Raw genomic sequence first — 17,770 nt, forward strand, 5'->3', positions numbered from 1 at the left:
AAAGGATTGGTTTGAAACACAATAAGTAAGTTTCTTTTTATCTAACAGCAGAAACAAGAAAACGAAAATGTTTTCATAAAATAGTTTAATAAATGACGTCATGGCATGAATATTCTTCCCGCACCAACAAATCACGTCTTTGGTAAAAAGTTAGAAGCGACGCTTACCCTCGTATCGACCCTAAGGTGGTGGTGATGTGGGACTGAAGATATACTCTGGGACCGGTCGTGTGTGATGCGGATCTTCTTATAGGGCGGCGGGTCTGCGGGCGGGGGGTGGTGTGCTGGCGGCGCGGGGGGAGGGAGGTAGTTGCCCAGCAGGGAGATACGAGGTGTACTACTCCCGCCGCGGTACTCGCCCACGCTGCCGCCGCCTCGGCCGTATCCATCCCTGGAAAATTGTATAAGAATTGGTCAGTTGTTTGCTTCAATCTTTTTTCTTTTTTTTTTTTGTTACAATACCAAGCGATGTGATTGACAAGTCGTGCGCCTGGTGGTAAGCGACACGCCTATCCATAACAGTTGCAGTGCCACTCAGAGCTTTAACTCGCAAAGATCTGAGACATAAGTTGGCAAGTCCCAAGTGCCTGTAATTTCACCAGCACCCTTACCCTTCTAAACCGGTACGCAGTAAAGCTCGCATTGCTGCTTGGCGGCAGAAATAGTCAACGTGGCAGTACTACCCTGGACGAACTCTTTTACAAGGAGCTCTGTCGCTACTGTCATAGGTATCTTTGCAAGTTTAAAAAAATCCAATGGGAACCAACGTTTCCATTGTGTTTGGTTTGGATGTGATCATGCTTCTTTTGTAATCTGACCTTGCACGGTCAACGACCTACAATTTCAATGAGCATTGTAAAAGACAATATTAGGTACCATAAAACCATTGTATATTGCCAAATTTCAACGCCAAGTTATTACAGACAATATGTGGAATTGAAAACGTCGTGAGCTAACCTGTGAAACCCTTTTCAACGTCAAGTTTTTCTCCAAGCCATATACCTCGCGATGAAAGAATAGAACATAGTATTATTTATAAAGAAAGAGAATTCGTAACGCAAGCATACATAGATAAGGTACATACGTAATCGTTTACTTAGTATAAACATAGCAACACTGTTAGGTTTCTAACATTTAATTATAAGGCTTTATGATTGTATAATAATAAAGGTTTTTTCCATTTGTTTGTTTTAAACAACACTGTGAAGCTTCCTTACTGAAACTTATATTCATATTGTCACCTGCTCTACTATAAAAGATCTTTAGAATGGATGTGGATTAAATCGAAATAGATCAAATAATCTGATCATTGAAATTGACGAATTCTCGGAATTGAAACTTTACCCGGAATCAGAACTCTATACCCTGAATTTACCCTACTTTTTTAATTCTGATATTATAACTTACCAAAGACGAGGCTTAATGCATATAAAATCAATTGGACTCAAAACTTGGCGTATGCCTATTGATCTAAAACTAACAAAAGGAAAATTCACCAAGACTTAACTCATCGCCCCGCACTAAGGAAACCCTGTATCGCGGGCACCATAGACAGAACCACAAATTACACCCAAACTCACGGGAGAAATAAATGTAAGCCATACAATTATTTCTCCCGGCCCGAGAATCGAACCGGGGACCTCTGCGTGGCAGCATGGTAACCGTTCGGCTACGAAAGCAGTGGCTGTATAGTTTTAAACCTTTACGGAAAGAATTATGTAATTAAAAAAGCAACATTAATGAGGGTCTGACGGTAGGAAAGGGGGCATTAGGGAAACTATACGTAAAACAATTTTTAAATTTGGTTTTAAATGTTTTTTGAGTTTTTTTATACCAATTTAAAAAAAATCGACCGTATTTTTCTGTCCTGTAGCCTTGGTAAATGAAAATTGTTCAACTTTGGAAAATATCGCCTGCGGAGAAAAATTAATAAGAACAAAAAATGGTTATTCAAGTTAGGTCAATATATCCGAAACAAGAATCTATCTGAGACTAAAAACAAACAAAATAAAAAAATCTTAAAAAAAATTTTAGTCCAGTTTCCATAGCGCTACCTTTCGTACAATACTACGTTCGTTTTTTCAAGCAAACCAACGACCAGGCCCTTTGCCGGTTCCGCAATTGCAGCTGATTTATTAGATTAAATTATGTCCTAATAAATTTATCTTATCTTACATTGTTGTAAACACTAACAAAAACAAAGAATCTCAGTAGACAGTCCCAATAATTTGGGTGAACATACGAAAGTCAATCCGTACCAGAATTTGCGACCATTCAGGTGGCCTCGCTTCCGTTTGCAAAACATTTCCCAAACCGTAGCAAATAGCTCAATTTTACAGCGAAATGCGACATATTTTCACTCGTTGTTGTCAACGTGTCGGACTTGACAATTGCGTGACGACAGTTGATTGGAAATTACGTCATAGTTGAGATAAAAAATAATGACGTTGATTGGAGGGTTTGATTTGCAAAGACGTAAAAGATAAACAAGAAGGCTCGTCTTGCAACAACAAAATATACAATAGACGAATAGAATATACCACAGGAATATACTAATGATATCGTCTGCTTAAAAGCAAAAACCACATAAGTGACTTTTCCACAAAAATCTCCAAATTATGTACCACTTGTAAGAAATTCACCATCTTTCTGCAGATAGAACTCTTATTAAGTTTATAGCTTTTTGTTATTGAGTTTCACGTGCAGAAAGATAGTGATTTTCTTATCTCAGCTATGCAAATTAAAGACTTTTTAAGGAAAATGTCACTTATGTGGTTTTACCTTTAAACAGACGATATACAAACAAATCAAATGGATAAACTTCTTTTTTGTATTCCATTACACAAATTAATTGTCTTCGATAGTGCTTCTTACGGAATGACATAAAATTGGATAACATTCTTGATTTTTCAGGAGATCTGGTAAAGAATTTATTACTCTCAGTATTGGCTGTATGGCGCATTAGCGCCTTTGCCTTTTCCAATGGAAAAAACAGTACCAAAAATAAAAATCAAAAAATTTATGATTGAATTATAGACATATTATAGAAGATGACAAAGTGCGTTAGCGTCGCTCCTATATACTAAATCTATGGCCTCGCTGTTATTCTGTTATAGCCAATAATAGTTAAGTTCCTAAGACTATGGAAACCAAAGGACATGTAATATTAACATATATAAATCAGCCGTTATATGTATATGATGCATTTAGACGGTGAAAACATAAACATTTTATTGTCTTTGTTTAACTACTGCGTGCCATAGTAAGCCAAAAGAGATAGCACTACATTGATTTATGTCCAACGCGGGAATCGAAAATACGTAACGTCATCTTAAATGCCAACTGTCCTCATTTTACCTTTTTTGGAGTACCCTTTGACATCCGTATCCGGTTGTCAAAGGGCAGTACATCAAATGTCAAAACCAATGTTTGGCCAAATGTTTTAGTGAATTATTCGCATGAATTTTAGTGAAATTGACAAAAATATTGACAGTGAGAACAATTAAGTATTGATAAAAATGCGTTGCTGCGCAGCATTCAAGCAGCAATCAACTGAACGTTACATTACACCGGCATGTGATATTTTTCTGCGTATAAATCATACAATAGCTGAAATATCTCATGTAATTAGACTTATTTAAGTAGTTTATTCATAAGTCTTGCCGAATTTTGGTTTGGTTACTTTAGATTACCTGCTTGTTAATATATTTTGATGATTGTTGATAACGATTATTTTGAGATAGTGTTGTTCTTGTAAGCAGACATTTTATCGATATTCTGTTTTTAAAATAATTCACTACGAGGTTTTTATTATTTCATTATTATTATTTTAAAGTTTACCTATAAATGAAAAAACAAAGAAAGAATGGTTGTAAATTATTGGAATGCCGAATGTAAATATTTCATCAAATACCATCTTCGTTGTTCGCTCCATTCAAATTTAAATACAACTTTGAATGTAACTAGATTACGATATTATGATATTGGTAAATAACTTTATATTTAATTTTGATTAAAATGGCTCATTACTTGCCTAGTAATAATAGCCTAGTATTAATCATACTTTGATTACAGTAAACTACACTGCAGACATAAAACACAGTAACAACAGTTTCAACATTCAAGCTACATATATTTGCATGTCGACATCGACTTATCTATGATTATGGTATAACACTAAATTGCCATTTGTGGTGGACATTTTTGGTTTAGGTAGGGACGTACGGAATAACCGTAGATAAGGCAGTTACTTTCCTTTATTTTTTTCCATCCACAATGAGTACACACTAATAATTATCAATGTGTTGTGACATAAGCGTTGGTCAATATATTTAGTTTAGGCAACATGCAGCTAGATGGCGTCCAACCGTTTTCCGAATCAATGATGCAAATGAGGCAATGATGATGCCCTGGAACTATACAAATGTATGACATTCATCTATACGTCAACTTGCACGAACAGTACTACAAAACCGACCTCAAAAGTCATTCACTCCCCAATTTGCCACCCTTAGAGGTGGAATATTAAATGGGACCACTAAGAAAGTACTCTCTTTCAAACGAAAAAAGAATCATCAAAATCGGTTCATAAAATTATCGCGTAACCTACATACAGGAAAAAACATACGGTGAACAATAAATGTAATGAAAACGCGATGATACTTTAGGGCGCACGTAGCCACCAACAAAGTGCGACGCGCGCAACGTAAATAACTTCGATATGTCAAATACATACTTCACTTTCCTGTTGTCAATTGTGTAACTTACTTATTTTCCAATGCTGTAACTAGAGGTGGGCGTTTAAATGAAAAGCACTTTAAAAAAGTTTGCTTTTTAAAATAAGAGCATATGCACGCTTTCATTTTTAACCGACTTCAAAAAAGGAGGAGGTTCTCAATTCGACTGTATGTTTCTTTTTTGTTTTTTTTTACGTATGTTACGCGATAACTCCGGTAGTTGTGAACTGATTTTCCGCATTCTTTTTTTGTTGGAAAGGGGGTACCTCCATAGTATTCCCATTTCATTTTGAAGAAAATCATCCACCTCTAATGGTGGCTGTTCACGCATGAAGATTCATTTTTATAAATAGCACCTAAATTTTACTAAGTAACAATTATTTTAATGGTTGATTTTGCTATTTCTCCAATTCAAAGGGTTTTTCTCTCCATATACTTTGAGTAGTGAGAACCGATTTTTATTATCTCCAGTATCAAGTCCTGTATAGTGGCGAATTTAAGGATGTTTCAATAAAATTTAGCAAATAGACGTAATTCCACGTACTTTTGAGGTCGGTTTTTTTAGTACTCTGTACTGAGATTATATGCGTAAGCGTTGGTCACTGGTCCGTTCTACACTCAACAATTTCATTTTTTACAAAGTGCCTAAGTTTCAAGTAGCGCCATCTGTTTCCTAAACAAATTAATTCAACATAACGTAGCAAGCTTTTTAAACATAAAAGTCTATGCGCTCAAACGTTTTTCTAAACGACTTTTTAAGCTTCAAACTAAAAAGCGTTTAACTGAAAAGCGCTTTTACAAGAACGCTTATTAAACGTACGTTTTAATATTAAAAAAATAAGCAGTTTTTTCCCATGTCAATGGTTAAGAAGTACAAATGTTAAACAACTTATGTTTTTGAACGCTTTGAAACGCCAATGAACAAATTGTTAACATAATAATGTTATGTTTTATATAAAAATGAAACTAGTTTTCTACAAATAAGCTTACTTATCGTAATATGTTTAATGGTCTACTCTTACTTTTCGCTATCAACACAACGTCGCAAGCTTTTTTTAACAAGTCTATGCGCTTAAACGTTTTTCTAAACGATTTTGTTAGCTTCAAATTAAAAAGCGTTTATGTGAAAAAGCGTTTAGAAAAGTTAGAAAAGCACGCTTTTTAAAAAAAAGCATAACGTTTAAACGTTTAAAAAAATAAGCAGTTTTGCCCATCTTAGATGTAACGTGCCATTGAATTGTCTGCATGCTCTCCATAGTAAACAGATAAACCTTCAATGGTTGTAATTTAAAGAGTTTGGAAACTCAGTTTAACAACTGACCTCTAGCTGTTTGTCTCGAAGAGTCCATTCACTGAACGGGAATAGCATACTGTGTGCAGCACAATATGAAGTCAGACTAATACGATCAATCGATTAATACTTTCGTGATAAAGCGACATTATCGTGTCGCTGTCGTGCGTTTTAGAACTAGCAAAAACATGCGGAACTTACAATATGAGGAGTTATCAATGATTTAACTTCACAATCGTTCAAAGGATAGTATATCTACTGAGTAACCTTCATCGAAACGAGGGGAAAGGCCAAGGTTGCAGGCGGGGGGAGGGGTCGACCTCTATTCGAGACACGGACGCGCTCTCCGATTCACTTGTTTATTTTTTATTATTATTTGGCTAACACGTGGCGCGTAACGTGTTTAGACTATTACGTAGTTCTGTCCTTTTCTTCGTCGTTTTATAACACGCTATGCAGAAAGAGAGACATGCTTTAAACACTATGTCGTTTACAACTCTCTTTATACAGCTGATTATAAAATATTTAGTGCGTAATTTGCGTAAAGATTGCGAGTAACGTCTCGTCTCGTCATGAATAAACACGGTTTTTTCCTAACATTGAACAAAGTTTCTTATGTACACGTGGCTTACACAAGCTCGAACAATAATCCGTCGGCAGAAAGTTTAGAAATGTTGGTTGCCGCTTGTGAAGCACCGTTGTTACACTTTTGTTAATTTCAGTTAATTAGTCTCGTGATTATTCAGGTTTACACTTTTTTTTTACTTGTTTTGACTGCCTCCGTGGCCGAACGGTTACCATGCCGGACTGCCACGCAGAGGTCCCAGGTTCGATTCCCGGGCCGGGAGAAATATTTATATGGCCTACATTTATTTCTCTCGTGAGTTTGGGTGTAATTTGTGGTTGTCTATGTGTGTGTCCATAGCACCCGCGACACAGGGTTTCCCTAGTGCGGGGCTATGTTGAGTATGTGCGTTATTATTATTATTATTATTATATTACAACAATTTAAGAAATTAGAAGGATGTAGGATTATTTATGCTTTTTTTCAGGATACCAAGTCACGCTGATAGGACGAACAAATCATGCGCCTTGTAATAAACGACATCAGGTTTAAATCACAAAGTTCTGACCCTGAAGGGCACTGCCTCTGCGCCCGTCACCGTGAGACTTGTCAACTTGTGACAAGTCCCATGTGACTGTAATTTCACCAGCACCCTTACCCTTCAAAACCGGAATGCAGTAATGCTAACATTCGAACTCTTTCACTAGAAGCTCTGCTGTGTCCATGTCGTCATCGTCATTCTTCCTTATCTCATTGTCTTATTTATAAACAGAAAATAAAAAATTATTACCGACACTCAATTGGCACTTCGTCGTGCTATTTGAACAGTAATGTAAATATGAATCACCGGGAAGTTGTTTTCTTGAACTTTGCACAGGCGGCGTCTGCGTGTGCGTAAAGCGAAAGCGGAGACGCGAGCGCACGAGTGATTGAGTGTCAGACCACGAAAACCACTGGATTGACAAGTCATTTTCTCATACAATGTGCCAGAAAGGTTTAGAATATTACAACCTATTGTCTTGTGTAATTGTTTAGCTGTATTTCTGAAACCATGGCAGTTTAACAGAAACAGAAATGTGTTAAGACTTCTATTTACATAATAACATAAACAGTGGTCAACCTAGTGTAGGTAAGAAGCCGATAGATGACGTTAAATCGTTTATGTGTATTCACAAGAATTCACTGTCGTTCCCACTGACACTCAACTGTCATTGCAACTAGATTTTAACAGAATAGCAAATATGATCATAATTTTATTGCAATGTAATATCAATGGAGTCTCAATGATTTTACTTTTTTTTATAATAATAATAACGCACACACTCAACATAGCTAGTGAAAACTCTGTGTCGCGGGTGCCATAGACGCACAAATAGACAACGACACATTACACCCAAATTCACGAGAGAATTAAATGTAGGCGATTCAAATATTTATCCCGGCCCGGGAATCGAAGCTGGGACCTCTGCGTGGCAGTCCGGCAAATAAAACAATGACTAATGGTTTCAAGAAAATTAGTAGTAATAGGCCCCTGGACACTACCTAAAACGTCCAAACCACAAGCAATTTAGAAAAGTTCGTTTCCTATATTGGTCTTAACGGGAATCGTACAGGGGCCACTTTATCTAGCGGCCACAGTCTTAACCGAAGTCGTCCCAGATTAAAGATATCCCGAGTGCAAATACATAGATCGGCGTATGAATTTAACATAAACAAAATGGCGCAGTAGCATATATATTTCCAATATAAATATTTTCCCGAACGAAATTCCCTTCAGAAATACTCTTATCAATTCACAAGCCAGTGAGCCAAATTTGCTTGCCAAAAATATGAAAAAGAAATTGCACCATCGTACATTCATTCGTCAGCTATTTGTGAACCTTTCATAACCGACCGGGTTGGATCTTTTCCAAGGTACGAAAGAGCCCAAATTCTTGCATGAAGAGACTGGATGAATTGGCATGTGTTCTAATGAGATGGTTCAAATTATTATGGTTAGTTGTAAACGAATATATTACTTTTTGGAGTAGTCGCAATGAACTCTATTGCCTTGGCATCAAAGACTAGTGCATAGATATTGTTGTTTGGCATCTATTTAACATCAAAATTAATAACTTCTTTATAAAAAAAAGACCTCAAAAGTTGTCATATCGGCTTTTTTATTAGAATTACATCTATTTGCCGAGTTTTATTGCAATCGGTTAGCGGAAAGTGCGCGAAACCGGATTAATGCCCTAGTTTGCCACCCTTAGAAGTGGAATATTTTCTTGAAATTTTAATGGGATCAATACTGAGGTACCCTCTTTCCATCAAAAAAGAATCATCATAATCGGTTCACAAATAGCAATCACGTAACAAAAAAATGTATAGTCGATTTTAGAACCTCCTATTTTTTTTAAGTCGGTTGAAAATATCAGCTTTAAGATGTTTCAAAAATTGGCGAATGTGGTATTTAGTGCTTTATGGTTAAACTTTTTTTTTCTATAGTATAGTCGTGCGCCTTGTGGTAAGCTACACGCCTGTCTATAACAGTTGCATTCTCAAGTCTCATGTAATTTCACCAGCACCCTTACCCTTCAAAACCGTAACACAGTAACGCTGACATTACTGCTTGGCGACAGAAATAGGTAAGTTAATCTCAATTTTAAATCGCATGAAACAGGTCCGAACAAGAAGCCATTGCGAGTGTATGAACTTCTGCGAATGGTTATCAATCACAGACCCGTGTGAGGAGTCGCAAAACAGTGGTGTTATGTATCGAGGCTACATGGCGTATTATGTTGCGACAAAAACGCTTCCCAGGCATTGTCATGATATCGCGTGGCATACATACTTCAAGCCTGGGCTGGATCTAGGTAGTCTTCAAACAGTTGTATTGTAAACTTATATTTATCGTCAACCCACAGGGTTCATCACTATCACTAACATCTTATACAACAACTTTTGTTCAATTACTTTTTACAAAACATAACAAAATCACCAATAATAAACTTAGTTTTTGTTGTACAATCGCGTACGAAGGGCGCTTGAGCACGTTTGAACTTACTTTATTACGAAATACAGATGCAAAAAGTGTCAGGTAGTACAGGATCAAGAGCACGTTAAGTTTGACACTTTGTACTTTGGACCGTTCTTATCGTAAACGGCGTAGAGTTGGATTTAAATCTTAAGTGTCAAGCTTGACGCTGTACTATCTGACACTGTTTGCACCTGTATTTCGTAATAAAGTAAATTCAAACGTGCTCAAGCGTCCTCCGCGACCCCCCGTCCTGGACAGAGTTATCATATCACCGTTTAGAACGATCAATTTAAGTATAAGATTTATTTTTGTATGAAAGTAAAATCTAACGAATTATTAAAAATCATGTAATAAAATTTGTTGTTTATGATGTTAGTAATAGTATAGTATAGTCCTGCGAGGTTGCTAGACTTTTACAAATAACCCTGTGTATGCCCCACTACTCTCACTACTGGCCACGGGTCTCCTCTCCGGCGACGATTTAGACCATAGCCGTGCTGGCTCAATGCGGGTTGGAGACTTCACACTTTTCCGAATGTTGCCATCGATTAGAGCCATCTTCGACGCGCAGATTTCGTCACGATGCTTTGTTTCACCGAAAGGCTCATGGTAAATTTCGCATGGTTATTTTCGCGGTTAGGCTAACACGGCTTTTTCTCAACTTCCAAACTTATGTTAGGTCTAGATAATGCTAGGGTCGGCAGACTAAGACACAATTCACATTGCATAATGGACTTTATGCCATTTGTGCAACGTACAAACTAGATACGATACGGTAGCTGTGGGAATTTCCGAGACTGCGCGAGAATTCTCCGGAAGACGCGCAACCCGTTCTTTGGCTCGTATCTCGTTCATGCGTTACACAATTGACATAAAGTGCATTATGTTATAATGGAAAACTCCATTATGTATTTCTCCTGTGACGTAAGGTGGACAACCCCGGTATACTGAGCAACGTCGATCTGTTTGTGCCAAACAGGTGTGTCCGCACGGGCCGACGCCGACATCAACTGTTTGCGCCCCCCAGTGTGGGACACGGCAATGTGCTGGCAACGCGCCCACAAAACTTGGGCTCACGTTGCTAAATTGTCTGGTCGCTGAGGTCCAGGATGCTGACATCTTTTACGACAGCATTAGCAAACTAATTTGTAAAGCAAACCTAGCGTATCAAATATGTATGTAGTATAAGAAATTAACAATTCATCGTTTTGGTTATTACTGTACGTTTACATTGTGTTTATATAAATTTTAAAAAAATTATAATAATTTATTATTCTGTTACGCAGCAATGTAAAATGAGCCTAAAGCTCATAAAAGTAAAAACCAAAATTATTCTTTGAAATCATCGATCGACAAAAGCACAAGTCGAAATCATTTGATTCAATTTAAATTCTAATGGCGTCTTTTTTACATTTTCCCATATTTTAAACAAAACGGAACAACAAACTTTGTTGGTTTATAAAAATAATTTTTTTTTTTTACTTACGTGCTTAAGTCTGCCGAGTTTAGATGTCTCGATCTAGCATGACCGAGAGAGACCGATCCCGTGGTCGATCGAATACGGGATCGTTATGCGAGAAAAACAATATGTCGCGTATGGTGTCGCTCTCGCGAAGTCGCGCGCTGTTGTGCTGGCACAACAGATTGGGGATTTCCCAAGACCAAACGAGCATATGTCTGAAGAAACTGATGCGATTGAAGGAGCCGAAAGATGCTTGTTAGGTGCGTAGCAACTGGAATTTCATGGTGCATGCCTACCATAATAGAATATAGGCATAATGGTAATGAAGAGAATTACAAGAAAATCAACTAACACCGATTAATTGGCGCGAAGAAACTTTGAGGAGACTGGTGTCATGACTGTGGCATCACAGTACATTTACTCAAATATTTTGTATGCCCGTAAAAATGTACATAATTTTATTAAGAAAGAAAGATATCCATAATATTGACCTTAGAGCTACGTCCAAACTCATGGTACCACGATTTCGTTTAACTAAGGTAAACGACTCTTTTATGGGGAACTGTATACGTTTTCATAATAAGACTCCACCAAATAGTAAGATTATAGTTTCCTAAGTTTGAAACCTACATTAAAAATATTTTAATTGAAAAGTCATATTACGAAATTGAAGATTACGTGTTAGATAAAGATATATAGAAAGATGACATGGCTCTAGATTCCACACAAAGTTGATTCAAAGTGTATTCCATAGCATTTAAGTTTCTCGTTTTTCTCTGGGATGTCATCATAGCAAACGTTCAGTAGCTTAAAAGTGACGTTTTCAAGTGTAAATTTATTTTGCCTATACAATAAATGATTATTGGAATTTGACTTGAAAATATTTGACATTAGAATTATAATTAATGCTTCAGACCCCCTCAAGTAATTCTGATTACTTCTCTGTTCGAACAATGGTCGTTATCTGAAAGTTCCCATTGTCATTTTATTGCAAGAGAACATTGTTTGAGCATTGTTATACCACTGATATTTCTGTAACAGCTTGTGATAACGTTCATAAGGAGCAATTTAGTATTTTAGGTACGCAACGGTCACCTTGGTATGGTAAGCAGGTTTGAGTCCTGTCAAGTCGAAAGAAATTTTCTTTGTGTTCGATCTTAATTATAACAAACTAGTGGAAAAAGGATGCTATTGATTTCGACTTCACCCTGTATGTAGGTATGCATTATACACATATACATAAATTCCACAAACCCGCTTAATATTTTATTTATATTCTATATTATACATATAGAATATAGATATATATAGATAGATATAGATAAAAAACCGACCTCAAAAGTCATCCCCTAGTTTGCCACCCTTAGAGGTGGAATATTTTCTTGAAATTTAAATGGGATCTGAGATATCCTCTTTCTAACAAAAAAAAATCATCAAAATTGGTTCACAACTTTGATGAGTTATCGCGTAACATATATAAAAAAAACGCAGTCGAATTGAGAACCTCCTCCTTTTTAAGTCGGTTAAAAATAAGAAAAGGATTTATGGAAACGATTTTTATAACCATAAATGTATTTAATATACACTATTTTAACGTATCTGCACAAAAATTGCACGAAAGAGGTCAATTTCTGATTTCCAGTTACACAGGGCACGTCTAAACCTAACCTAACTTAACCCTCCGTCTCTCGTTAGTAAGACCTGCTGTTATTACCTGTACTTAGAATGTTGTGTTTTGCGAATGTGGTGTTTAGCGAATATAGTGTTTTAAGAATGTAATATGTCGAGAATGTGGTATCTTGCAAAAATGATATTTTGTGAACATATGTCTTACGAATATCATGTTTAGCGAACATGATATTTTGCGAATATGATATTCAGCGACAGAGGTAAACAATTTAACAAAATATAAATATCATGGTAGTAAAACATCATAATATTCATAACAATCAACATTAAAAATGTACTCGTATTAAATAGTGATGAAACGAAACGCTCGTTCCATTTTTGAACAAATAAATGGAAAAAAGAGAAAATGGCCGCCAATGTTATTTGGCAAAGCGAAAAAAGTATCAGTGTTGCTATTATAAATAAAATATTTTTATCATAACAAATTTTATTTTATTTTTTGACCAAAAAGTATTTTTGCTGAGCACTTTCTGGTTGTTTCTTTAATAACCCTGTAAATTATACCAAGGGAAAAAATCAAATAAAGGTCATGTTTTATATACAACTGAATAGACGATGACAAATTTATACTCGTCAACCTGTGCTAAATACAAGTTAACATGTTAATATGAATAACAATAATGTCCATTACCTGGTCCCAAACTATAATAACACACACATTCGACGTAGCCCCGCACTAGGGAAACCCTGTGTCGCGGGTGCCATGGACACACAAATAGACAATTACAAATTACACCCAAACTCACGAGACAAATAAATGTAGGCCATGCAAATAGTTCTCCCGGCCCGGGAATCGAACCTGGGACCTCTGCATGGCAGTCCGGCATGGTAACCGTTCGGCGACAGAGGCAGTTAAAAACTAGATAATTAATTCCTTGTACCAATTAGTACCAGAACGATGAAATTTGGACTTTCGATCTTCTTATAATGAGTTCAATTTATATCTTAAGTGCAACTGCTGAGCTGAGAATTTTGTTGTTTGTTTCTTTATTATATTTTTTGTTTTTCTTCACAAAATTCGAGAAGCATAATATTAGTAAATAAATATGGCTGTTTACAAAAATAACATAAAACGACCAAAAATATAGTTAAATATACATTGTTGGGATTGAATAGCCCTAAATGGTAGCCATCGGAAACGCAAAAGTTGGTAGGGCATTCCATTTACTTCCAGTACGCCTTAGAAACTAGTATTAGTAAGAGTTGGGTAAGAGTTCGTTCAGGGAGGAAGTACCTTTCCTGGTTCTGCCGCCAAGCAGTAACGTGAGCATTTACTTCATTCCGGTTTTTAATGGCAAAAGGTGCTGGTGGAATTGCAGGCAACTTCAACCCACGTTTCAGGGTGACTGGCGCGGTGGTAGTGACCCTCAAATCTGTGCGATTTAAAGGCGTGTCACTTACCACCAGGCGTACGACTTGTTCATCTCCACACTATGTATAATAAAAAAAAATTAAGCAAAGCGCTTTATGCCAATAGGTAGTAAGTCACCATAAAGAACAAGCCCACGAAATAAATTTCCATTATAAGGAATAGTTTCATATGTGCGTTTGGTACAATTGAACAGCAGCCGACACGGTGTCCTAGTGAACGAATATCTATATCTATAGGATTTTATTTTCTGAAATTAACAGCGGTGTTCTCTGATACATGATGAAAGATCAAAAGGTTCAAACTGACAAATGAACATGAATTATTAAGCTTCGTCAATCTTGAACAACAGGGGTATCACGCGGAACGATCATTTACAACGTCTCAAATTAACTTTGAAACAAAAGATTGCTTAATTGTCTTCAGAGACAAATATCTCTTTTCTGTTCTGGTGTTGTTTATCTTATTGTTTAATTGTAATATCGGATGGTATTCAGGATGAGGGTGTTGACCCGTATTCCGTGACACTGAAGTGTCATTTCAAGGCTATTTTGTGGCTTGAAGGTTAAATAAAAGTTTATATAGTAATTAAGTTTTCTTAACAATAGCAATATCATCGTCAGTTCATAATAAACAGTTGATTATGTGTCCCATTGGGCACTACTGGGCACGAGTCTGATCTTAGAAGGTTTAAGCCAACATTCAAAAAGAAAATGTTTTCTGTGGTTGTTTGAAAAGCTCGGGACGCACGCTTTGCGAAGTAGCATGTGCTGTGTTCTGTGTATTTGTGTATATTTGGTATTGTGAAATTTAAATTTATAATTATTTTGTTATTATTACTCAATTTCATGTCTAATTAGCGTATATGTCAAATTTAATTTAATTCATTAAGTGTCTGATTGTGTTAATTTTTTTTTAAATAGTGGTGTTTTATTTTATGACAGGTCATGCAAGAATATCAGCGAGGGCTAGGTATTTAGCATAGTCCTCAGATGCTGAGTCATAGACCTTTTTGACATGCGTTTTTTTTGTTTATTTGTTTTAACTTTTTTTTCATTATTATTATTTTCCTCTTTTTTTCTATTATGTCGTTTTTTTATGAAGGAATTATTTAATATTTTATACTACGAATTGGAGACTTTCACTATGAAAACTTTCGACTTTTAAACTTTTTTTTTTTTAAACCACTTTCGACACGATTTCCAAGAACCTACTTCCATGTGCAGTTGTTATCATGATCTTTTCGTTTGCCGTTATTAAATTCACAATAAATGTGTGTAAGTTACATGCCGCAACGAGGATACGAACGGATAACCTCTTAATTGAGAAGCTTTGGTCTGCCACTAGATATCACCTGCCACGTTGTTTAGATAATAACAAAAACACTCTTCTTAATAGAACCACCTGCAACAACTTAATTGCCTCGGTGGCCGAACGGTTACCAAGCTGGATTGCCACGCAGAGGTCCCAGGTTCGATTCCCGCGCCGAGAAAATTATCGTGAAAAGTATCGTTTGGGTGTAATTTGGTCTATGTGCGTGTCCATGGCACCCGCGACATAGGGTTTCCCTAGTACGGGGCTATGTTGAGTGTGTGCGTAATTTATAAAAAAAAAAACAGACCACCTTGCACGATCCTGGAAATCCCCTCTAGCTTCACTTACACTCATCAATATTTTCATACAAACCATTCTATCTTCTCACGCACTCCAGCATTTTTTACGATATTAAATGACGGGGCGAACAAGTCGTAAGCCTGGTAAGCAACATGTTTGTTCATAACAATTACAATGCCACTCAGACCTTTAAATCAGAATGATCTGGGAAATGCCACTGCGCCCGTCATCCTGAGACATGAGTTGACAAGTCCCATCCTTACCCTTTACACCCAGAACGCAGTAATGCTCTCATTACTGCTTGGTGGCAGAAACAGATAATGCAGTAGTTCCCAGGAAGAACTCTTTCACAAGAAACTATACTGCTACTCGTTTTAAGAACATTCTCGAGTTGATCTAAAAAAGTCTTTCATATCCTCTTTTTCGCCACTCTGCTTACATTCATCCGCTCCATGTGCCCAACTCACCTCACCATATCTTTCTCCATCTTTGTATAAATAATGTACAATGTTTAAGGATAAAATAAACATAATCTAGTACATTTTGTGACGGAATTACGTCAAGTATCCTCTAAACTTCGAATGTTCTCGTTGTTGCTCCTCAAATTTCGATTGCGTAACGAACCGCATATTGTTTATGGACAAACTTCGTTTCTATATTTCTTGGCCCATCGTTATTTTCTGTTCGTCTTTTTGCTGAGAATTTCTTTTATGACTTGTTTACGTTTCAAATGTTTAATGAGTCGAAAATACCATCGGTGTCAATGACCTCGATATTGTGCAAAAGTTTTTGCTGATTCGCTTATGGAGTGATTCAGATGCTTGCTAATTATTTTTTAGCGCCGTGTTCTAGAACAGATATTGTTCTCTAGTATACATATATATATTACCTACGTATACACGGGTACATTATACTCATGACTTGAGGTTACCATTGGGGCTGACAGGGACTATGAATCACCACTAAACACTATCCTAACTTCTCTTGCTTTACTTATATTCATCAACCTTTTTATATAAGCTCTTTTAGGGTGCGTTCCCGCGGCTTGTGATGTCAAACTCGATGAGTTAGCGAAACGGACGAGTCCGGGCGGTCTCTGGGCGTGGACGTGGCGGCTCATATTCTGGTATGTGTCGAGAGCTAGGGTTACCGACCACCGCCGGATCTGAACAGGCCGCCACGGGCGAGCACGGGTGCGTTCGTGTGGCGCGTTTGCGCAAACGAGCGGCGCGGGCTGCAAAACGGACTATGAGAAAACGCCTTAACTCTTTTAACTACGAGAACGTTTACAGCTACTAGTCCTGGCGAGAGATGTCGCTATTCACTGTATTTTAAAATTTTATAGATTTCATAGATTTCTCATAGATGGCGCTACGACTAAAAAGTCGTTGAAAAACCAAATACAAAGACACGACGCAAGGACATAGAAAAATTCGTTGGGTCCGTTGGTTCGTTCCGTGGCTTAGTTGGTATAGCGTCTGTCACGGTATGCAAGAAGACGTCGGTTCGAATCCGACCGGATCGTAGGATTTTTTCTGAGTGATCTTTGTATTAATGATTACAACAAACTAGTGGAGTAATTTCACAAAAATAATTGAATATCAATTCAATAAAAATTTAAAATACAGTGAATAGCGACATCTCTCGCCAGGACTAGTAGCTGTAAAGGTACTAACTGGGTGATAAATCTTTCATAGATAAACCGTTCTCAATTTGATACGAAAATCTTTTTCGTGGCCTTCTTCTTCCAATATCGCCTTCCACGTTAAAATTCTTCCACACGTTCTCAAACTTCAGAATTCCCGTTACTATGAGTACCACTACCAAGAAAATCCAAACCAAGGTGTCTGCTATCGTTCACCGTCCGAAACAATCTTTTTTTATAATATCAAGTGACAGAACGGACAAGTCGTGCGCCTTATAGTAAGCTGCACGCCTGTCCATAACTGTTGCATTGCCACTCAGAACTTTACGTACTTTACTTTTGAACGCTGCCATTACTGCTTGGCGGCAGAAATAGGTAAGG

At 37.0% G+C, this 17,770-nt stretch overlaps 1 protein-coding gene across 1 annotated transcript in view; it reads right to left on the reverse strand.

Annotated features, from left to right (window-relative positions):
* LOC113225469 overlaps positions 1–17,770 on the reverse strand; it is a 193,273-nt gene that overhangs the window by 58,206 nt on the left and 117,297 nt on the right. The window contains exon 4 of the mRNA XM_026457786.1: positions 168–390. Within this exon, the coding sequence (XP_026313571.1) occupies positions 168–390 (223 nt within the window). The remainder of the gene's footprint in view (positions 1–167; positions 391–17,770) is intronic.

The sequence above is a fragment of the Hyposmocoma kahamanoa genome, unplaced genomic scaffold, assembly GCF_003589595.1.
Source record: "Hyposmocoma kahamanoa isolate Upper Pololo Valley unplaced genomic scaffold, ASM358959v1 160, whole genome shotgun sequence".
NCBI classification, from domain to species: Eukaryota; Metazoa; Arthropoda; class Insecta; order Lepidoptera; family Cosmopterigidae; genus Hyposmocoma; species Hyposmocoma kahamanoa.